We start from the raw sequence: 23,969 nt of genomic DNA, 5'->3' as shown, positions 1-23,969 counted from the left end.
ACGCTTTCCACCGCCTTACGATAATGCTTAAAGAACGATCATGGTATGGGAGTGTGTTTCTTTTCTAGGCTTTAGATCGTGGGTGGTTCGACTAAACTAATTTAAGACTCAAGATATCTGAGGTCTGAAAATCATGTACCATGGACCTCACGTGTTAAATAAATATTTGAAGGAGAAGAATCTTTTGTGACAAGGGACGTCAACGCGAACAGAATTCACGCTTTTGAGGTAAAGGGCTGGTAATTTCAAGATTTCAATAATCTTCGTCTAGCAAAGTAACCTGTCACCGCGCAAAACAGCTTTCTATGCCCTTTAATTTTTTCGAGGATTTTTTAGTACTTGATAAAAATTAGATTTTTAAGGTATTTTAACTTTTAATATATGTAACCAAACTTGTACTTCGATACAAAGCCCCTATTACCTAATTTGATATTTTCTTGTTTATATTTAAAACCGTCAATCAAGTACATGTAGTCCAATCTACCATGAAAGAGTATTTTTGACAAAGACTGTTGTCAACAACGAAGAAGATCTTATAACGACTTGAGCAAACTTCAACTTCGGGTGACGTAACTAAGTCTGGTTCGTAAAAGATGATTGGTTCAATCACCGCCGAGTTACACCACTTGAATCTTACAGCCAATAATATTACAGCAAACTTGAAAACAAAATTACACATTGCTCCCACTTAAAAACCAATTACTGTATTAATTTTAAAAGTTATTGCTACTTTACTGGTTGAAATGATGTTGATCCAAGTCTTAAATTTAAAGTATGATATAAGTTTGTTACCCAAAGAATAAATATCTGAGAAAAATATAGCTAGGCATCCCAACAACCCTTTTTAACATGAAAGTAACTTTTCAAGTGTAGTCAATTATACAAAAGTTATGACGTCAACCGTGAAAGATTTCCATTGACCTTCTGCTACAAAACTCTCATGTATAATGTAAGTATTTATGTCACCTTTATCCACGAAAAACTACCTTTAATCGTCCGACGAATGTCTCCTACATTTTGATAGACGAGATTTGATGTACTTGAGGTAAGGTCTTGAGAACCGCTTTTCAGGTCATCAAGTTCAACAGATCTTTCAGTGGCACTTTTGGATCTTGACTGCCTTCTCCTGACAAAACGGACAAAATGTCTAATTTTCGGTCGCCATACATTTTTTTCTACGCTCATTCATTAGCATTCCGTCTTAAAAAAGAACACAAACCTCCGGTATAAGAACACGGCAACAACAATTGCTGATATAAGAAGCAGCAACAGGACCACAGGTACAGCAACAACTGCAGCATTAGAACCGCTCGACTTTCCCTTTTTCCCACCTTCTGCAGAAGAGAATAACAATTAAGCTCTACTGGAATTACTTACTTGTAGTCCTGCTAGCTAACAGTTGTTTTAGAGTAGACGTTTAGGAAACAAAATTCAGAAAATCGTCGCTAGAAAAAGAATTTTAGTCGACAGTGGCCGACAATCGTTTTCTGAAGGTTCGCGTGAGATCTCTGGACAAAACACTATCATAACGGGCAACGACGAAGAACTAACTCAATATTTACCCACTTTTTTTTTTTTTAAAAAAAGGAAAACAACACCGCTTGCTATGCGACAGCCGAAAACAGGCACCGAATTTGTCGACTTTCGTTGAGAATTTAGCCGGTATGGTCCACTACGGGGAAAGCTCAAAGCTGGTGATTTGGATTGAGCATAGCACGATGATGTAGAGCGGAACGAAAATCTAGAAACCAGGCATTCAAAAACTGAAAACGATAAATTTCTTGGAGGAAAATAACTTTACAAAGAGGATCTCCAGACCAGTTGTAATTGCTATTGCTCTTGCAAAGCTATCTAAATAATTTTGCACTCTGCTGCTTTGCAGTACAATTATTCAATATGCAACTTCATCTTTAGTTAAGTACAATATATACAAACCCGTAGTGGAAGAGGTGATGGAAATTTTGGCAACTATACTTGCTTTTCCTTTTAATTCCTCCTGAAGAATATTAAAAAAAGAGAAGCACATAAAAATGCACGTGCTTCAAAATTAAAGAGGCAACAGAAACAAGAAGAAAGCAATTCCAAAGTTGTACTGTTTTTAGATTCCCTGGGGTGTATTTGCTCATACACTGCTGTACCAAATAAAAACAGTAGTACTGCAAACTACTCTTAAACATCGACTCTGAAAGAGGTCAGTAAAACCAATTAAGCAACTAATGGAAGCACGTCAGTGCTCTAGTGAGTTTAGGATACACCTCCTCCGCAGTAAAACAATTCTAGATTCAGGTTACATTACATGTCTTTTTCGAAAAGAAAAGACAGACCGTTTCACCACACTCATGGTCAGATGATTCTAGTTGTAATGAGAGGAAAATGTTAGAAATAATAAATTTACATGCCTTCTGGGTTTTAGTTAGAGCTCTCTCATACACTATGTAGTTTTCTCCTTTTTGAAGTTCTTCATTCACATATTCTTCAGTTATTTTACCATCCCCAACAGTAAATTTCCGAGGTTTGTCGATATTTTGTATCTCAGCAGCGATGTAAAAATTCACGCTCTCTTTCTGAGCATCACTTGCAGCTAACAGTTTTAAATCATAATTGTGTGGTAGCTCTTCAACACCATCAGCGACTTTCAAAACAATAACTTGATAAGAACTGAAAGGTAAAAAACAAAATGCTTGACTAAAGACTGACATCTCCAAGAAGGTCATTAATACAGTAATATACATGTAGCATTTAAGTATATTTTGATCTTGGCATCAGTAATTGGGTGCATACGACGGACTATAACCCTCCAGCCCGAATTCAACCCACTTTCAACAACATACCATAAGCTTGCTACAAGTAAACAGCGTTTACTAAGAGTTGTTTCAGCCCACTTAATTACCATAAAATTAAATTAACAACGAGAGACTTTTGTATGATTTGTACGATTGGTTGTATGGCGTAGACAGTAAGCCTTTTCTGGTCTGTCAAAAAGCACGATTCAGATCGTCATTTCTTGAATAATTCGGTATGGTCTTGAAATGTTCACCAGCTAGCGAAAAAATTTGACGTTACTTGCTAAGATTCAGATCAATTTTACATATTTCAAGATTCAGATCAATTTTACATATTTAACGCCTCTTTAGTTTAATTTCCGCCACACGCACAAGTCCAGCCTTTGTGGAAGGAGCGTGACCTAATTTCTCGAGCTGTGGCTGTCAATCTTACCTCCTATTAAGGAAGGACCATTCAACCATTTGTTCCTTGGTAAATCACAATGATATTAATAATTACTTTATTGGACCAAATTTTTGTTCTACAGGCCACAGATAAATATCAACTGCTGTCTCGGAAACCTCGACGTCGCTTATATTATGTGGAACTGGGTGTTCGGGAGCTGGTAAAAAAAAAAAAAAAAAAAAAAACCTTTGTATCACATCACTTTAGCACAGAAAAGGCTTCTTTCGTGGTCGTCCGATTTTGTAATCACGCGTGTAATAACAGATCGCATTGGACGAAACGAAGTCCAGATACCAATTAACCATAACAATACATTTTCCGATACAAAAGACTAATACACCTACCGGTATTTGATAAATTATCTCCGGTAAAGACAATATGTAAAGTAAAAAATTCTCCATCAAGGAAATTCCCCAGTTTTGAGGGGTAGTGGATGTTGCTATGGTTTTTGTAATCAATTCTGGGACTTAGTATGATTGGTTGCTTTAACTGTCCGATTGCAAGTGTCTCATCACAGCCAAATGTCCAAATATACTTTCCGATCACAACTCCACAGAATAGTTACTGAAAAATAAAGCAGCTAATGCACCAATCAAATTTGAGGAAATTAAAATAGTTATTGTTAAATGAGATAATAGAGCTGTATGATATCATAAGCTTCACTAAAATTGAAAGGTAGCAATTTCATAGAATACCTACCACAATGACTAGTCAGCCTTAAAGAAAACTCACCTATCATATCTGTCATCACTGAGACGATATTGGTAATGCTATCGCCACAATCAGAGGAGCCATAAACTCTAAATACATATGTGGTGCCTGGAATCAACTCTTTTACCGTCTGCGTTGTTGCCTCTATTTGTTTTAAAGTATCACTATCGCTGAACGTTTTATTGTAGGACTTTGTTCCAGTGTACTTCACCTACACGATTTAGTAAAACAGACTCAGTTCTAAACTTACCTTAAAATTAACGTTTCCCTAATTAAAGTCTAGCTAGGGGAGTAAGCTTAGACAAAATTACACAAGGTTTTTTAACTTTCAGATGAAACAAATTCGCTTTGTATTCTTGACTTTTTGGGGGGGTACAATTTCTGAAATTTGAATAATGAGCTTAGGATAGGATTTAACGAAAGTCAATAGTTTCCAGGTGAAATTCGACCCGTCAAACTCAGTTTGTGAAATAAATTTAAGTCGAGGCAAACTCCTATTGATAAAAATATAAGAAAGACTTCCCTGTTGTATCCATGTGAAGTTGTAACTAAGGTAGAATTGCTCTGACAAGGAATCAAATCATTCACAAGGGATAATCTTCTTTGAAATCTAGCGAAGGTAAGAGTTGTTTTTCTTTTGAAAAACAGATTTCAATTGAGACACAATCCTGCTGTTGAAAAAACTTTAAGGACCTCTTTTCGGTAGCTGCATTACACAATTATAAGTATTAACAATAGTAATATACAAATAGCATCTCGCAAACATTAAGTCTCAAAACATGTCTCGCTATGTATGGTATACATACTACTCATAATTACATGTGTATGAATTTCTCTCAAAAAGAACAAATACGGTAATTTTAAACTAACTCAAAGTATATATAATTTTTTCCTTTTTATCATATTGTTTCCCCACCAGTGTAACCTGAGTTGTTCCAATGTCTGTCGCTCTAAATCCCCTTGGTGCTTCACGTCCTTCAGTGTTATGTTAGAAAATAAAAAAAAAATTACAAAAAGTCTACAGTACATTGAAAACTTACCGAGTCAAAATGCCATTAAGCAAATAGTTAAGTTATATGATGAGCGTTACAAGTTGAGCTTTTTTCAAAAGTGCCAGTAATTATAAAATATCTTTTTTCACCGATCATTTCACAAACCAAGTTAATTTTCAAAATAATCTCCAGTGGCGGATCTAGAGGAGGGGCCCAGGGTGCCCGCCCATCCCCCCTCCTTACTTGGGGTAAAAAAAATAAACGCAGAAGGAAGAAAAGCCGGGAGGTGTACATACAAAAAAACCCGGCCTCCCCTTAACTCAACGTCTCGATCCGCCACTGATCTCATCTCACTCACTTGATGTTTCCAGTTCCATAGGTTCACCATATGATCCAGGCCCTGCTGCAGTATAAGCTCGAACAGAGACATTATATTTGGAACAAAGCTCTAGGTCAGACAGGACAACAAATGTCTCTGAGGTATTGACAGAGGGGCTGTTAATGACAAATTTTTTGCCCAAATTTCCCTTCTCCAAGAAGATGGCCTTGACTTCATGCAAAGTAACTTTTTCATAACTCTTTTCTCTTGGTAAAGGTTCCCATGAAATATTAAACGTCGTCTTGTCCACTTGAGAGGATGAGGCAGGTCCTGGACCAACACTGGGTGCTGATGAGCAGAGTAAAAACCTCACACTTATTAGAAGAAGGGATTGCTACTTTTTAGAAAAATATGTTTTGGTATTCTATTCACAAAGTGGAAATATTTGTTCCACAATTGGGGGAGAAATACTCAGAATTTTCGATAAGGAAAATTACAGTTGAACCTTTGTCACGTAAAAATGTACCTGGAAAAGTCTAACATTTAAGATATTTACAATGTAATTAATGATAAGCTGAACACTTAGCATCACCAAAATTCTTAAACACGAAGGCGCGCTATATAAGAAAGGCTTCCCTGGGAAGACCTAGGCTCGTTTGTCACTCACGGTTGACGTGTGCGAGTCAAATTCAAATGCTGGTAGAGTAACAAAAGGAGCTAATGAGATATCTATTGTTTACTTCCACCAGCATGGTGGCATGAGGTAACATGCGAACCACCTACTTCGATCTCAAAATTACCGCCACGAATAAAGACAGTTTCCATTGGAGAAAAGAAATACAAATCTAAAAAATCCTTGTATTGTAATGAAGACCTAAAACAGTTTTAAGGAATGCGCCCGCTGTTCACTGCTTTGGAGTAGCTGTAGCTCAAGCTGACTTTACTCTAAGAGTTCTACATCACACGAAGGTGTCGTCCAGTGGGACCAAAGCCTCCTTTCATAGCGCGCCTTTGTGTTTAAGCAAACAAAAACCAAGTGTAGCCACGAGAGTTATTTTTTATCGGTTCTGTCGTTCGTGTTTGTTATATGTAATAAGTGTAAATAGTTCTCGCCTCGATAGTTCAGTTCTGTAGTTATTAGTTTGTATTTTTTCGTGCTGTCAAATGTAAATTAAGTTTGTCAGCGTTGTTTTATGCAATCGCCTTTGAATATTGTGTAACCTTGTTTAGTCTATTGTTTTAGCCTTTATCCGTTATATAACGTCTTAGTTTGTAAATTTCACTCAGTCGTTGTTATTCCGGAGTGCCGTACAGATCTTGTAAGTCGTTACGCCTTCGTTTGTATTTTCCTGTGTTTTTTCCTTTTCATCTCGTTGTATTTTAGTTTCCTTGGGTTTAAGTTCGAATTGTTAGTTCTGTATTTTTCTGTGTTATGTACAAGTGAATCATTGGGATTAAAGGAACGCATTCAAACTGTGACGGAGTGTCAGTAACACCAAGACATTTTCTAGGTCGATTGGTAACAAATAGCAGTTACCTATTCCTTCATTTATTTACTTTTTTCAAATAATTCTCTAATCATTGATTCGTTTTATCATTTAATATATGTAAAGTGGTGTAGGTGAATCATCTATAGACTGTATATTTGTGCTGAAGGTATTAGCCTTAATCAAGATAAAACGCAAAAACAATTTAGCCTATCACTGATTTTTTCCCTTAGCGTTGTGTTTATTTTGAAAGTAAAGTTTACCATATTCCTTGGTAGCTACAGTTATCGTCTCATTTGGTCCAGGTATAATAGTCACAGCTCTGACATGAACCTGATAAGACACTCCACCTAACACATCAATTGTTTGACTTAATGCATTTTTGTCTATTCCGGAAATCTTTCTTGGGGCACCTCCACCGTAACTGTAAAATAAAGTGTAACTTCTGATAACTCCATTTGGTTCTGTAGGCTTACTCCAGGACAAAGTTACCCTTGGACCAAGCAATTTGCTGGGTGGCACATCATCAAAAGACAAAGACGTAGGTGCACTAGGAGCTGGAAGAATAAAAGTAATGTGATTATTAATAATGGAGTGTTAATAGCTAATGGAAGAGGCAAGGTGAACCATTTGAGCCTGGAGTCCACATTTGAGAGCTATCATCCTTAATCAATCAGTAACATTACCTTTATCTCAATAACTATGATGGTACAGTTTATTGAAATGTTGGTTAAAGCACTTCTGATTCTCACCATCTTCCATTGTTGTCCTAAACACAGCAGTACCCTTTGGTCCATCACCAGCAGAAGTGAAGGCGAGCACTTGAAATTCATATGCACTAAATTTATAAAGCTTGGGAGTTCTCGTTGATGCTTTTCCATTGTTAATAGTCAAGAAAGTTGCTGAGCCCGAGTCTTTCTTTTTATAGAATAGTTTAAATCCTATAATGATTCAAAGTCTGGATTCTTTTGGTGGTAGCTGCCATGAAGCTGTGACACTGGTTGAAGAGTTCACAGTGACAATCAAGTGAGACGGTGGTTGTGAAGGAGCTGCAATTGAGCAGTTATGATTAGTGTTGCAGACCGAGTATTACCTCCCCTGATACCTGGACATTTTAAATGGTGCAGTTAACCCGCAGCTTCAACTGATGACTCGTCTTCCAGAACGATATCAAGGTATTCCTTTTCGATGTATAATTTGTAAATGTAATTAAATATCATGCATGCCTAATTTGGTACATTTACATAGTGTTTCATCAATTTACCAATGACGCTGTTACAGGTAATTTCTTCCTCTCTTCCCAGGTGGTGGGACCAAAGTTATAGTAATCTGACATCGTTTCTCATAGACATGGACGTTCCTTTTTCTATAACCATGCATAATTTAGAACCTTTCTTTTAATTGACATCTTTTACGTGAAATGAGCAGCTCATAAATGCAGGATAATCCCATTTTCTTTGAAGAGAATTTGAGTATAAAATAGCCTCTCCCACTCGTGGTATATTGCATGTTAGGGGTCGATTCGATTGGTATCTTAGTTATTATAATTAATAGAATTATATTATGAATGTGCAGTTATTTTAGCAACGAAGTACTGCAAAAGCTAGGCCCTTTTGCTAAAATATATCAGCAAGACATAAAAATACCACAATGCATGATTTGACTGACTGAAAAAAAAAATTGAAAATCTAGGAAATGTAATTGTCACAAGAGCAAATTTGCCGTTATGTTTCCAAACTTTTAATAAAGAAATCAATTAATGCCCAAGTATCTATTTGTTTACTATTCTCATCCTGTATTTGGTTACCTACAATCAGTGTGTTTATCAGGACATCAACGATGTACATTCAACAATTAAAAAAATATGGTTAACAAATCGTCATTATCCTTGATCTGTCACATACCATCTTCCATTGTTTATTCTGCCTTGACTGTACTGTTTGGTCCATCACCAAAAGAAGTGAAGACTAACACTTGAAATTCATACTTAGTGCACCTTTCAAGCCCAGACACATCTCTACTAAATTCTGTTCTATTTTTTATAATAGAGATTTTTGCTGCACCGCCAGTCCCTTTCTTTGTGTGGAATGATTTAAACCCTTCGATTCTTCCATGTCTTCCAATTGCTTGTGGTAACTGCCAGGAGGCTGTAATGCTGGTAGAAGAACTTGCAGTCAACGTGAAGCTGGTAGGGGGTTTTGATGGAACTGAAAGAAACAAGAAGAGACCACGTATGCTTCACCAGAAGCGCTGATTGTATTTAAACACTAGACTGATATTCTTAGTATGATGAGTGTGAAGATACGATTCATGATATGAGCCTATGGGCTTTGTTGATATGGCAACTTCCTAAGTTCCATAGTGCGCAATGCTATAGCATTTTACAGCCATCTCTGGAATTTTGTTCAATATTTGCTAACAATCCTCTGTCAACACATTGGGTTTTGCAGAACCTCATGTTGAACAACGCCTGGAAGCACAATTAACAATGGTAATACAAGTGGAGTCCATTTCGGTCTAAAATCATGCAAGTGGTCACGAGTATGATAACAGACCCAATTCGATGACACAGAGTCCTGTTGCCAATTAATAACCACTACAACTTCCGCAAAAAAAATACATTTATTTGAAATTATCTTCAGTAAGGACATTGTGTAGAGCAAAAACTTCCTCCATTTTGGAAATCCCCTACTATGTAGGGTTATGCTGTTGCTATGGCTACTGTAATCAATACTACGATTCGTGGATTAAGCTGAGTGCACTTAGTACAGTATGAATGACTGCTTTAACTGTCAGATTTCAGGTGCCTGATCACAGCCAACTATTCGATTACATAGTCCCGTTAAACCTTTCGGAATAACTGGTGAATATAAAATAAAGCAACTGATGGACCAATTACATTTGAGTACTTGTAATGGTTAGGAAACCATAGATCTTGTTTAAGCTCTGTGCTGCCTTTGTCGGCGTTTAAGGACTTATGCCTAATCCGTCTGTTAATTTGCTTAAAAAAGAAAATGAGAGCCTCAAATCCGAAATTGCTTCCGTAAAGAAAACTTTTGAAGACTTTCAAAACTCGCTTAAACCAAGTATCAACGATGCTAATGTCTCTAGCAATGGCAGCGAAGCGAGTCGACCGGCGATATCTCAGGACGAGACACTGAACACCCTACAATTTTATGGCAAGTCTTACGATGACCTTCGCCTGGAGGCAGACAAAAGTTTACAACAACTCTGGTCACGCCTGAATGTCCTATCTAAACGAGTGGAAGAAATTGGGAAATCCATCGAGCTTATCCAACGCTACAGCTATCAGTACAACGTTAAGATCGTCAGTCTCCCTGAAATAAGAGCGAGTGAGTCAGACTCGACACAACTACATTATGTCTTAGCCTCTTTCAAGCTGCAGGAGTTGAAATTTTGATTCAGGATATCGATATCGCTCATCGTATTCCCACCAGAAACGCCACTCCTGGACCGAGTCCAGTCGTTTGCAAGTTCACAAGAAGGACTGCATGAATGTACGGAAAGATGCATGCAAGGTTACAGCTTCTTCGATTGGCTTACCTGCCGATTGCACACTAGAGAACGTAAAGCTTTTTGATCATCTAACTCCGCAAGTACAACAGCTCCTCGCCGATACGAAAAAATTTCAAACTCGTAATGGCTTCAGGTTTTGTTGGTGCAAGAACTTCACCATCTATTCACGGCAAACCGAAGACTCTCGCCCTATCAAGCTCAAAACCCTTGACGACCTTGAAAGATTTGCTCGGCAAGAGAACCTTCCTTTAAGCTAAGTAATCTGAAATCTGAACCTTGAGTAGGCTTATTTTTAATTTAATTTGCTACTTCTATGATGGCTGACGAGACACCCCTTCAATCTCTCCTCCCTTTTAATCACTTGGATGATAGTTACTTTAATTTAGCGATCTATGAACTTCCTCATGGTCCCCTGAGTTACGATGCCCACCGTCTTGAAACGTTATTATTTAATCCTGTCGAAAGGCCCGAATTATTTTATCCGCTTTCTAGTTCTCTGAATCCTGACTCTAACTTTAACACTCGCCTGCCCAATAGTGGCTACATGGTTGAGGAAGATCTGAACAATCGAGTAGCTTCTTTTGGCGACAAAACAAACTTTTCTATTTTACATTTAAACACTCGAAGCTTAATGAGAAATTTCGATCAACTTAATTTATTGCTGAGAAACCTTGGTACGCCGTTCTCTGTGATTGGTGTGTCAGAAACTTGGCTAACTGATTGCACTGCAGAGCTTGTAAACATAACAGGATACAATTTTGTCTCCAACCATCGTAATCGAAAACACGCGGTGGCGTTGGAATTTATTTACTAAACGGCCTTGAATTCAAACTTCTCTAAGAATGCAAATTTTCAGATCCAGATGTAATTGAATCAATGTTCTTAGAAATTATCGTTCCCCACGGTAAAAACATTGTCGGTTGCGTGTACAGACCACCAAATCAAAACACTGCTATGTTTATCGACAAATTCAGCAATATTCTCTCACTAATTTCTAAAGACAATAAACATTGTTATGTGATGGGAGACTTTAATGTAGGCCCACTTCAATACAATCATCATGCTTCAACACAGGAATTTATTGACAGCTTATTTTCACACGCCTTTCTTCCTGTCATCTCCAATCCAACGCGCCTCACCTCAAACTCTGCGACACTAATTGACAACATATTCACCAACAACCTTACACATAATGTTTTTAGTGGCATTATAATAAATGATTTATCTGACCACTTACCTGTTTTTGCATATATTAACGACGCAATCCCAACGGACAGCACAGCAAGGAAAATTATGATGCGCACATTCAATAACGATAATTTGCAAAAATTCAACGAGAACTTTTCAAACGTAAAATGGTCCTCATTTCGCAACATGGAAGATCCCAATGACGCCTATAATGATTTTATTGAAGAATACTCCAGCGTCTACAATGCCTGCTTTCCCTTAAAGGTTTTCAAAGGTAAACAGGTGAACACGTTCTTTTCCCCATGGCTTAGCCCTGGACTTCTGGAATCAGTTAACAAGAAGAACAGACTCTACAAAAAGCTCGTCATATCGCCCTCCACATCTTCTGAAACGAAGTATAAAGCATACAAAAACAAACTCACCCGTCTCATTCGCATTGCCACAAATAAAATACTATGACTCCAAATTTGAGAATGCCAGAAATGACCTCAAAAACAACTTGGAAATTGTTAAACGAGGTTATCAACAAGCGTAAAAGTATGTCATCTCTTCCCACATCATTTAAATCTCAAGGCAGAACATTAACGGATCTAATGGAGATCGCTGACAGATTCTGCAAATACTTTACAAACATTGGTCCCAACCTAGCTAGATCTATACCCAGTGTGAATCCTTCTTTTCGTTCTTATCTCAGTTACAACAAACATCCCTCTATTAACTCAAAACCCACCACAACTAGTGAACTGGAGAGTATTTGTAGCAGGTTCGCTTCAAAGAAAGCTCCTGGCTCTGACAGTATTCCAATGCATGTCATTAAATATTCATTTCACCTTATTTCTGCTCCTTTGGCAGATATCATCAATATATCTTTACTAAAAGGCATTTTTCCGGACAAACTTAAAATCGCTAAAATCATTCCCATCTTCAAGGCAGAGGATCCTAGCTTTTTTGTAAACTACAGACCCATCTCTTTGTTGTCTAATTTTTCCAAATTTTTCGAAAAAGTCATACAATCGCTTAGTAGAATTTGCCGAAAAACACGATATACTTTACCGCTATCAGTTCGGATTTTGGAAAAATCACTCAACATCGCACGCGCTAATTCATTTGGCAAACAAAATTGCATCTGCAATCGACCAACACCAAATAACGGTTGGTGTTTTCCTAGATCTTTCCAAAGCATTCGACACTCTTGACCACCAAATTTTGTTTGCCAAATTGGAGCACTATGGTTGATGTGGCTCTGCAGTGATTTAAACGTGACGTGGCTCTCCAGTGGTTTAAAAGCTACTTTTCTTTCCGCCAGCAATTTTTCCAGTTCAATCAAGCTTGCTCTCCGATGCAAACCATCAAGTGTGGTGTCCCTCAAGGTTCGATTTTAGGCCCACTATTGTTTATTCTATACATTAATGACCTTCCTAATGCCTCTGAATTATCAGACCCTCTACTTTTCGCTGATGACACCAATATCTTTTATTCTCACTCAAATCTAAATTGCTTAGAAACTATACTTAATGATGAACTCCAAAACATTGACGTTTGGCTAAAATGTCACAAGCTTTTAGTTCATGTAAAGAAAACCAACTATATAATTTTAAAACCCAGACAGAAGAAATTTAACTCCAACATTTCTCTCTCCTTTGGAGGTAAACCCCTACCACAAGCTAATGTAACTAAATTCCTTGGGGTCTATTTTGACAATCATCTCACCTGGAAATACCATATCAGCTATGTATGTAAACAAATCGCTAAATCAATAGGTATTGTATTTAGGTCTCGCTTTTCCCTACCCTCTGCAACCAAGCTCACTTTGTATGACACCTTAGTTTATCCTTATATCGTCTATTGTAACTCCGTCTGGTCGTTCACATACGTATATCTAACTTAAATAGAATTTATTATTTGCAAAAGCGAGCTGTGCGGGCTATCACCAACTCAGACTATCGAGACCACTCTGTTCCTTTATTCTCCAAACTAGGAATTTTAGATATTTTCCAAGTCAATACGTTTGAAATCGCTAAATGTATGTTTTATTTCAAAAATAACTTATTGCCCCTATTGCTTCTCGATCTTTTTGTAAGGAATAGCCAAATTCACAACTATGCTACTAGAACAGCCAGTAATTATGGAACGCATTTGTGCCGTACAAATGTCAAGCAGTTTACAATTCTCTATCAAGGTCTTAAAATTTGGAACTCTCTCCCTATTTCAGTCACTCCTTCGTCAAACTTTCTCAAGACCTGTGATGCATGTCACTTAGTGGGCAGACCTGACCCTCCAGAGCCTGTGGCAAGTACAGAACTACCTCCAGGACCCTGGCGTTCTGTCGCAATTGATTACCTGGGACCGTTACCCACAGGTGAACACATACTAGTAGTTGTTGACTACTACAGCAGATATTACGAAGTGGCTGTTGTAAGGACAGTTACATCAGAGAAGACCATAGAGTGTTTAGAAACCATATTTGCCAGACATGGACTGCCTGAACTGCTTGTAAGTGACAATGGGCCAAACCTTGTCTCACAGAAATTCGAAGCGTTCCTGAAGGAGAATGGTATAAAGCATCGAAGTGTAACAGCTCGATGAGCTCAAGCAAATGGCGAGGTAGAGAGACAATAGATCCATACTCAAAAGATTGCAATTGGCACATGCAGAAGGAAAGGACTGGAGAAGGGAACTGGTCCGGTATTTGGCTGTTTACAGAACAACTCCTCACCAGACAACTGGACAGACACCAGCATTTCTTCTGATGGGCCGACATCCAAGAACAAAGTTACCTGAATTGTCACAGCCATCCAATGGCGATGAAGAAATTAGAGATAGATATCAACTAATGAAATTCAAGAACAAACAGTATGCAGATTCTTCAAAAAATGCTAAGATGAGTGAGGTGAAACAAGGTGACCTTGTACTCATGAAACAGGATAAGAAGAACAAACTGTCCACCACATTTGAACCTCAACTCTACAAAGTGAAAGAGAAGAAAGGAAATCAGGTGGTTGTGTCTGATAGCGTTAATCCCGCGAGAGTTTTGCACTGAAACACAACTGAAGTCAAGCAGCAGCACCCTACTAATGATCAGCTCAGTGATACAAAGGCTAATCAGGAGGAAAACACCACTTCCGCTTCAGTTGAGATGGACGCAGCAATCGACTCGGGAAGTACTGATTTCCAGGGGGGTCTACTAAGGCGTTATCCGCAGAGGATTTGCCAACCACCCGACAGATTGAACTTATAGAGACACTGAACACTCCAAGAACTGTTCACATGGACATAATTTTTGTTTAATTTACGCCAAGGACTACGAAGATGTTACAACCATAATACATATTTGTCTCAGGGGGAGACAAACACAAGAGGAGCAAATAAATACCTTTAGTTAGAAGTATTTCATAGTATGGCTTTATAAGCTCTCGGAGCTTTGAAGCCAATAAATACCATGCTCTTGGCTGAAAGCGGATAAACTTTGCTCTTGCAAATTCCTAAAGATTGTTTTTACAATGCTATTTTGCAAAATTTGAAATTATTTCATAGTTATTTTCTTAATATACTGTATCAATGACTACTTTTAAGTCTCGGCTGCTTCATAAACATGCGGCCACTTTCAGCTTTAGAAATTGAAGGCCAAATGATTGAACCATGAACCATGGAGACTTCTGTAAGCAAATGTCTGTAATGGCTAAAATGCTATTGTAAGACTTATTGTTTCTTTCGTTAATAAACTAGCACAAAACCAGTATGTGACCCTGTATTAATTAGAAGTTGAAATATAATTTCCAGTGATAGCCTTTGAAGGAGAAGTAAATGTAGTCCTGAGAGATTAGTAGAGGCATTGCTCAGACAAAACACCAAAAAAGATTTTTTTGAAGGGATTAAATTTTACACAACTCAAATATAATCTCTTGGGTGTTAAAAAACTGACTATTGCAACCATAGGCGTAGGGGAAATATTTTGCCAGGGGGGGCGGTGAACCATTTGCCCAAAAAATTCTAGTTCTCGCAAGTTGCCCAAATTTCTACGAAACAGTCGTCATATGATACACTAACATAGACGTACATATACCCCCCCCCCCAGCCCGTACGCCTATGAATGCAACGTTCTGAAAAACAACAGTGGGATGGAAGATGAAACAAACTCATAGCTTCATTGCTACACAATTGTTTCAGAACGGTCTGACTGTTCGCTGAATGATTTAAAGTCTTATTTAAATTTGGAAAATGTCATCATGCTTCCAAACTGAGCTAGGTATAATATAGTAATAATAATAATAATGATAATAATAATAATAATAATAATAATATAAAAAAATAATAATAATATAATATTGATGTAAGAAATATCCAACCAAGCACCCTAAATGTAAACATCAAACTGAAAAAGATATTTCTAATAGATTTCAAATGAAATAGTGCTCACCCGAAACCAAAGGAAGAAGAACAGCGAGAAAAGCTACCCAGAAACAAAGCTCGAGATTAAATTGCGCCATGTATCGATTCATGTGTCACGGTATGCGATCACGATTGTTCTCCTTGACCGGCCATTTGTAACAAAACGTTTATTAGACAAAAGATATCTTTGATCCCTCACTATTCAAGCTCATCTTTATATAGTCTGTAGTAATATCGTCCGCGCTTCTAGCAAGACAATCTCACTCTGCGTGGGCCGAGTTTTATCTTCCTGTAACAAGATGACGGGAGAAAAAGATTTGTTGATACTTCCCAGAGTGCCCTGCGCTGTAGCTCATGTTTGAGCACTTTTCAGCTGATTTCAGCCTGGTCTTAGTTAAAATGTAACTACTTTGTTTTAGATGGGCCCATCGTAGTTCTCTAATGGCAGCCAGAATTAATTCTCAGTCCCATAGAAAGAGAAAAGGCAAAGGAACTCAAGCCAGCTAAATCATTATAATTGACTAAATAAAACCGCTCGACTAAAACGTAGTCAGGATTCTTTAAACATTATTAATCACGGATGTTTTAGGGTTTCCGAGTGCAATTGCTTTCTTCATACAAATCCTCAAAATGTTATTGATAAATAATACTAGGGTGAAGAAAAAAACTGTCTTTGTGCGAAAGCTGCCGAAAAATCTAATTTTCATAGGATTATTTGAAAAGGCTCTCTTCGTACGTACTTTCGAGAAACCCGATCAGAATATTAATTGCAGCAAGGGTAGCAATCATAAGAGAAACTTCACAATGAAGTGCGTCTCTTAATGAATATTTTACATCTCCTACAATTAATTAATCCGTCTTAACCTTGTCCGTGGATGAATTTTCCAGCCACGCCAGTTTATGTTAATATTCAGACGAAGGCACCGAAACTTTATTTTCATCCAGTTAGTGCGGCCTGGCTTTCTGAAACTCTCACTGATCTAAACATTAGGAAGTCAGCTGGTCCTGACGAAACATCTCTCAAGCTGCTTAAAATTGCCGCTCCAGTCATAGCCGGACCAATGACTAAACTTTTTAATTATTGTATTGGCATAGACGAGTGGTCATGCCAATGGAAACTTAGAAACGTCACCCCAGTTCATAAAAAGACGACGGAACATCTAAGAGGAATTATCACCCCATTAGTGTCTTGTCAGTTATACCCACGGTGTTTGAGAAACTAAAATTTGATCAATTATGCAGCGTTTTTACACCAGTCTTTTCGGACAATATGTCGGGGTTCCTGTGTGGGTATTCTTGCTGTTTCGCTTTATTAAAGCTAACTGATGATTGGCGCCAGGCTCTTGACAATAAAAAGGATGTGGCGGTGGTCGCTGTTGACCTATCCAAAGCGTTTGACTCGATTTGTCATAAATTATTACTTGCAAAAACTGAATGCTTACGGGGTTCAAAATTCTTCCCTAAAGCTTACTCAGTCATATCTATCGGGCCGCTTTAAACGAGTAAAATGTGACGGGAAGGTGTCAGACTGGTTGCCTCTTCTCTATGGAGTGCCGCAAAGGAGCCTTCTAGGTCCGCTTGTTTTAATATCTTTGTGAATGATGTCAATTACTCAGCTGTATCGTCTTCCCTGTATACGTCTCTACGCTAATCACATAACGCAGTATATAGCTCATGAGAGCCTCTGCACACTTTAATGATCTACACTGAGTCAAGACATAGAGAGATTACCCTCTGGTTCACCGCAAATTACCTGCAAGTAAACACTGCTAAAACTTGGGCAATGACATTGGGGAAATCTCAGCACCCACACAGTCTTTTTATTGGTGACAAGTCCATCGAAATTGAACCACCTCTCAAGACTCTTGGCGTTACATTGGACCGGAATTTGTCTTTCAAGCCTCACGAAACAATCTTGCTGAGAAAGGCGTATGCTAGGGTAGCCGCACTACTGAGGATTAAGCCCTTAGTTCATTCAGACGTTGTGATTTCTTTTTATATAGTCTACGTGTTACCGCATTTAGAATACTGTTGCCCACTACTTCTGGGCATATCTAAAGCCTTGAAAAAGAACATCGAACCTCTACTAACTATGATCGAACGTACCAATCATAACGCGATCAAGACATTACTGAATCTAGGTAATTCGGCTTTCTATGACTTTTGCCCCCTGAGCAAGTTTTAAACTAGATGGCCCAAATTATATCTCCCAATTTTTTACACCTCGGCAGTGGCTTAAATGTTGTACAGCCTCCATATAAATATAACAGCCTTGTCATGCACAACTCCCATTTGTACATGATTGCCCAAATGTGGAATCAGTTACCAGCTGTAACCAAATCCTCGACCACTTTGGCACAATTTCGTACTCGCCTGAATAATGTTAATTTCACAGGGTGCCAGTACGGTGGCCCATAGGGGACATGACACATTTTTTTTTTATCGCGCAATAAATGGAAATTATCGCGCGATAATTTTTATTATTATCGCGCGATAATATTTCTAATCGCGCGATAATTTATCATTTATCACGTGATAAATGGAAACTTGTCAGGTCACGTAATCGGCTGTCATGCATGTTGTTTCCGTGGACGACAATGACTGCCACAGTTGAGGAGCTATGTTTTGAGGTCGATAGTTCGTTTTATTCATGTAAAAAGATCATTTAGCAGTACGTTGCAATACTACGACACATAGCTCTTTGAATCAGTATAGTAAACCTTGATTTTGCGAAGTCCGAGCCCGTGGAAATTTTGTATTATTTATTTATATTTTGTAATAACTTTTTGATGATTGCATTACTTACACTGTCACGGTTGTGTTACACTAAAACCTTGAAATAAACTTTCATCAGTTTGCTCATCTTCCAGTCTATACTATATGCCCTCTAAATTTCATTGTCATTGCTCAAATATTCTGGAGGTTATGGAGGTGAAGGGGGCGGAATTCGCGTCACTCCGCGGTCTGAAAAGATTAAAAAAAAGCTCGGGCCGAATAAGGTCAAATTACTTCGTGAACACGAGTAGTTACACAATGCTCATAGGCTTTTAAAGTATCCTCTATTTCGCACAGAAATTTAAACACAGTAACTTTGACACATATGTCACCAGAACTGTCGGTTCTCTTTTGCCAGAAAGGCCTCGCACACAAAGAGAGGGTGGCATTAAGGACACACGAGGCTAGGTTTTCGGGTGTAATTCATTCCCCCTTCAAAAAGCACATCATACGAGAACTGAACCAACTGTTGTCGATGAGATAAACGAGATCCACGAAAAGGTTACGGGCTTCTAGAGCAGTTGAAGGCACTTGCAACTGTTGCTCTTACATAATTATATCAATCAGGTCTCTGCATTCCTCCAAACAATTTGTGGGGCTTGTTCAGTCGCAGCATTCACCATCAATCACATCAATGTCATCTAGGTCAACTTCTGTCCAGTAATCCGTTGCATCTGTCCATGCAGGAACAGTATTGGTTATCGCCAAATGCACCAACGATTAAGAATTGACTACAGTCCAGAAGGAGACCGTACGAGTCATAATTAAAGAATTGGATCCTGCTGGCGTACAGTCTCGATCATAATGTGTTTTTTGTTTGGAGGAATGCAGAGAATTGATTGATATAATATTTGATAGAATATTTGAGCGATGACAATGAAATTTAGAGGGCATATAGTATAGACTGAAAGATGAGAAAACTTATGAAAGTTTATTTCAAGGTTTTAGTGTAACACAACCGTGACAGTGTAGGTCATGCAATCATAAAAAAAGTTATCACAGAATATAAATAAATAATACAAAATTTCCACGGGCTCGGACTTCGCAAAAATCAAGGTTTACTATACTGATTCAAAGAGCTATCTGTCGTAGTATTACAAAGTACTGCTAAATGATCTTTTTACATGAATAAAACGAACTATCGACCTCAAAACATAGCTCCTCAACTGTGGCAGTCATTGTCGTCCACGGAAACAACATGCATGACAGCCGATTACGTGACCTGACAAGTTTCCATTTATCACGTGATAAATGATAATTATCGCGCGATGATAAATATTATCGCGCGATAATAATAAATATTATCGCGCGATAATAATAAAACTTATCGCGCGATAATTTCCATTCATCGCGCGATAATCTCCATTTATCGCGCGATAATTTTTCATTTATCGCGCGATAATTTCCATTTATCGTGCGACAATTTCCATTTATCGCGCGATAATCTATCATTTATCGCGCGATAAAAAAAATGTGTCATGTCCCCTATGGGCCACCGTATGCCAGTGCATGAAATGTATAAAATTTTATCGATTTTTACATTTTTACATAGTTTTGGGCTAGTTTATACAAAAATAAATTGATATTTTTTACATCTTAATCAGTTTATAATTCGGATTACTCCATTTTAAACTATTTTTAATACATGTCATTGGTTTTTTTAGTTTTTTTTTCAGAAGCAAAGTTTCTCAGAAATGTTCACAAAGTTACCAGGTACTTGATAGCTAGGTTTCTTTATACTTGTATATGTATAATTTCCATTTTATCTTCTTTTGTATTTTTAGTTTGTCGAACGTTTTTAACATCAACATCTGGCTCGGAGGATTCTGCAAACACATCCCATGCCTTCGACATTAAAGAAAGCATTCTGTATTCAATTCTATTCTATTCTACAGTATGTCATAACCTTCAAACTTGCTTAGACACTACAAAAGAGTTTCTATGCATTAATTATACCGAAAAAAAAAGCTTAACTCGTGTTCGTCTGCTGCAGTCCTTACCAAGCAGAGATTAGTAGTAACATAGCTAAGGCTACAGAAAGTCTGGGTCATGCTTTAATCCTCGACTAAATGCAAAGTTGACAGCAAGAACAGAATGCACTATTTGGTTATAGGAATCCTGCAATGCCTTGAAGTGCTATCGGTCGAGGTATATTCACGCAACAAATTTAATTTTCTTGTCGACAAAAAGCTCAAGTTAAAGAGTCTTCCGCGTGCCAGGTTTCCTACAGTGGTGCTGATTGCGTTGAGCGCGTATGCAAAGTCCCATAATTAATGAAATAGGATAGCTGATCAAACGTAAAAAATTAGGTATGAAGAACATGACGGGATGACAATACTTCCGAACTCGCGACGGTGTTCTGTTCCAGGCTGCACTGCATAACGCAAGGCAAGCAAATGTGTGGTGAATGTTTAAGCAACTGAAGCTCGGCGACAAGCCTGGCTAAAACTGTACATCGAATAAAGGCAGTTTTGCCTCTGTTTGGTTTTAAAAAAGAGATGGACTACCGCGATAAGACACTTCTTTTCGTGAAAACATTTTATTCTACCATCGACAACTATTCTGTTGCTTCTTTACATTTAGAAACTATTCATCTTATTGCCTTGCAACAGTCTTTCCCAGCATCCTCTCCTATCTGTAAACGATCTATAATGTAAAAATATCTTGAGGAGTGAAAATACTCTATTATCTTCTATTCTCTTATCTACAAACACCCAACAATAATGTTCTGTAACCTAGCTTTTTTCAGTTGCTTTAAAATAAGAGAGCAAAGCAATACGTTGCTTTTACAGTTAAAAAGAAGTTACTGTGCATAAAAATATGTTGAAGACACTCCCAACGTTCAATAAACGACTAAAAAATAGTCTTTAGTCTTTAAAAGGCAATTTATGAGTGACAGAGATATCACTTTATTAAGATTTGTTGTTGTTTACAACTAATGGCTCTTATTTTTACTAGTGGTTAAGAACACACCTTAATTTGAATTCAAATTTTTAATTTGTAACACTGACTCTAACGGTACATATGGATTAGTTCACATTGATAAGACGGAATCGTTAAGCCAAGTCGACGAAGTTATATGTGATTGTCTTTTAAGAGGTTTCGTATTGTCTGGGAACCTCACCCAAAGTTATAAATTTAACTTACCCCCCATCCGACGGTTATAACTAATAGTTAAAATCGAATCGGCTGTACATTTCAAACATTTAAAATGCAAATAAAAAAGATAGAATTACACAGATAAAGGTAAAATATAAGAAAGGTTTAAGAAATTAATTTTGAATGAAGGAGGAAAACAGTTGTAACGAATTCATTTCATCGACAAGTACTCTTTTAGCTAGACTAGAACAAGAAGTGTGTCACGAACCGAAGTACTATTTGGATGTTGCCGTACGTCTGTTCCGTTTTTGATCACAGGTGACGTTAAAATGCAATCAGGACAAAACAGTGGCTCACGAAGTGCAGCCGAGCGTGGCACTGACGTTCTAAACAAAATTTGCGGACGTCTTCTGTGACTTATTGCTGAACAGACACACAGCAACATGGAATCCAATTGTCTTATACAATAAAGAACCAGGATGTGACGTCATCTATGCACCTGCTCTCCATTACATTACACATACAGAATGAGTATTTAATTAAGCTTATTATATGAAACAGGAGGGATGCTCTGAACTAAACAGATACAAAATAAGTTTTGGGAATATCATATTTCCTCATACACTTCTTCCTTTAGTTTCCCACCATTTTCTTTCTGAAGCACCATATTATAATAGGCGGGGTTTTCGTTTTTTTTTTTTTTTTCTATAACGACTGATACTCAAAAGGAACACGAAACTTTTGGTTGGAAGGCCTGGGTTTGAGTTCCATATATGTGTTCGGATCTGAAGCTTCTTCCTTACTTGACTGTTGATCAGGTGAAGATTTGACGCTATTAAAGTCAATTTCTTCTTTATTCTGTATCCATTTATTAGGAACAGCTCGCGATCGGCTTTGCTGCCATATCAGCCCACAAATTTTAACGAGCAACACGAACACAGTAAAAGACAATGCGATGACACTGGCAAGTAAGATGCTTTGTGTATCTAGTAAAAGAAAACAAACAACTTTCGAACCAGCTATCAAACACTGAAAACTGCTTCGTTACTTTGTTTCGATGCATGGATGTGTTACTTAGTGTTGATTTATCCATAGGAATACGACGCTTTTTTTATCCACGAAAAATGAATACAATTTCAAAATTTCTGTTGTGTCGTCTCTTGGTCGTACTTCATTGTAAGCCAGAAATTTTAAACGCCTATTAACTCGAAATCTTGTTATCAAGTCACTTATATGACCTCTAGAAATTTTGGAACCAACTAATAAGGGAAACAGAGATATTTTAGCCTTGAGCCCTCTCGATCTCAACATTGATGCATATAACTCTGTTTTGATTTAGTTACAACCTGACAGGCCAATTTTGATGTACGGAATGATCGACCTGGATCGTACATCAAAAAAATTTTCTAACTGGAGAAAGAAAATGTAATTCACACTGAACAATTTCGGTGTATGAGACCACTACATTATTTTGCTTTTGATACATACAAAGACCTGCTTAAAACTGTCTAAACAGCTGTAATTGGAAGCCTACAACTGCAAACCGGACTTGAACTTGAAGTTCGAAGCTCTTAAAACTTGTTGAAAGATAATTTTGATCACGTTCGAAATGTGAGAAAAAATATCTACCTTCACTATTGAGCAGGGGGATTTCATATGTTGAGCCAAAGGCATTTGTAACGTGACACATATACTTCCCATAATCTTCTCCAAACTGTGGCGTGATAATGAGATTGTTATAAATTAATTTGATGTTATCACCAGTTGGAACCTAACCATCTTCATTACAGGAATAGCTAAACGGAAAGTAACTAGCCGGTTATTGTGTAGTGACTGATTACTTGAGCAAGTGAATCTCCGCTACAAGCATGGCTAAAACTGTACATTAAAATGATGCAGGTTTATGTCAAATGTGTGTGTTTTTTCATTAACTAGAAAAAAAGACAACAACACCAACAAAATACATTGAAATGCTAGCACGAAAAAAAGAATTAATGAAATAAGTGAGATATGGCGTATCAGAGTCGACCACATACTTTCATGAAAACATTTATTCTGTAATATATAACCATCTTATTCCTTCTGTACATTTCACTTACATAAATACTTGCTTTGAATAATCTTTTCCAAGCATATTCTTTGCTCCAAAAATACTCTAAAATCTTTCATCGCGTTCAAAAAGTCTATTACCTTTATTCTGTTATGTCATCTATAAATACCTTAAATAATATTTAGCCGACTTAA

At 37.5% G+C, this 23,969-nt stretch overlaps 2 protein-coding genes across 2 annotated transcripts in view; both read right to left on the bottom strand.

The window, feature by feature from the left end:
* Positions 1 to 2,523: 2,523 nt before the first annotated feature.
* Positions 2,524 to 23,969, bottom strand: part of LOC148719805 (tyrosine-protein phosphatase Lar-like) — a 22,971-nt gene continuing 1,525 nt past the window's right edge. The window contains exons 2-9 of the mRNA XM_088737471.1: positions 8,642 to 8,944; positions 7,490 to 7,786; positions 7,001 to 7,294; positions 5,290 to 5,598; positions 4,856 to 4,914; positions 3,961 to 4,150; positions 3,217 to 3,385; positions 2,524 to 2,658 (exon numbers count right to left, since the gene is read on the bottom strand). Of these exons, the coding sequence (XP_088593597.1) occupies positions 3,279 to 3,385; positions 3,961 to 4,150; positions 4,856 to 4,914; positions 5,290 to 5,598; positions 7,001 to 7,294; positions 7,490 to 7,499 (969 nt within the window). The 5' untranslated portion in view covers positions 7,500 to 7,786; positions 8,642 to 8,944 and the 3' untranslated portion in view covers positions 2,524 to 2,658; positions 3,217 to 3,278. The remainder of the gene's footprint in view (positions 2,659 to 3,216; positions 3,386 to 3,960; positions 4,151 to 4,855; positions 4,915 to 5,289; positions 5,599 to 7,000; positions 7,295 to 7,489; positions 7,787 to 8,641; positions 8,945 to 23,969) is intronic.
* Positions 21,173 to 23,969, bottom strand: part of LOC111319496 (receptor-type tyrosine-protein phosphatase F) — a 27,737-nt gene continuing 24,940 nt past the window's right edge. Inside the window, 3 exon segments of the mRNA XM_088739163.1 lie at positions 21,173 to 22,431; positions 22,434 to 22,711; positions 23,355 to 23,536. Of these exon segments, the coding sequence (XP_088595289.1) occupies positions 22,333 to 22,431; positions 22,434 to 22,711; positions 23,355 to 23,536 (559 nt within the window). The 3' untranslated portion in view covers positions 21,173 to 22,332.

The sequence above is a fragment of the Stylophora pistillata genome, chromosome 11 (assembly GCF_964205215.1).
Source record: "Stylophora pistillata chromosome 11, jaStyPist1.2, whole genome shotgun sequence".
Lineage (NCBI taxonomy): Eukaryota > Metazoa > Cnidaria > Anthozoa > Scleractinia > Pocilloporidae > Stylophora > Stylophora pistillata.
This window is presented reverse-complemented; position numbering and strand designations above follow the sequence as displayed.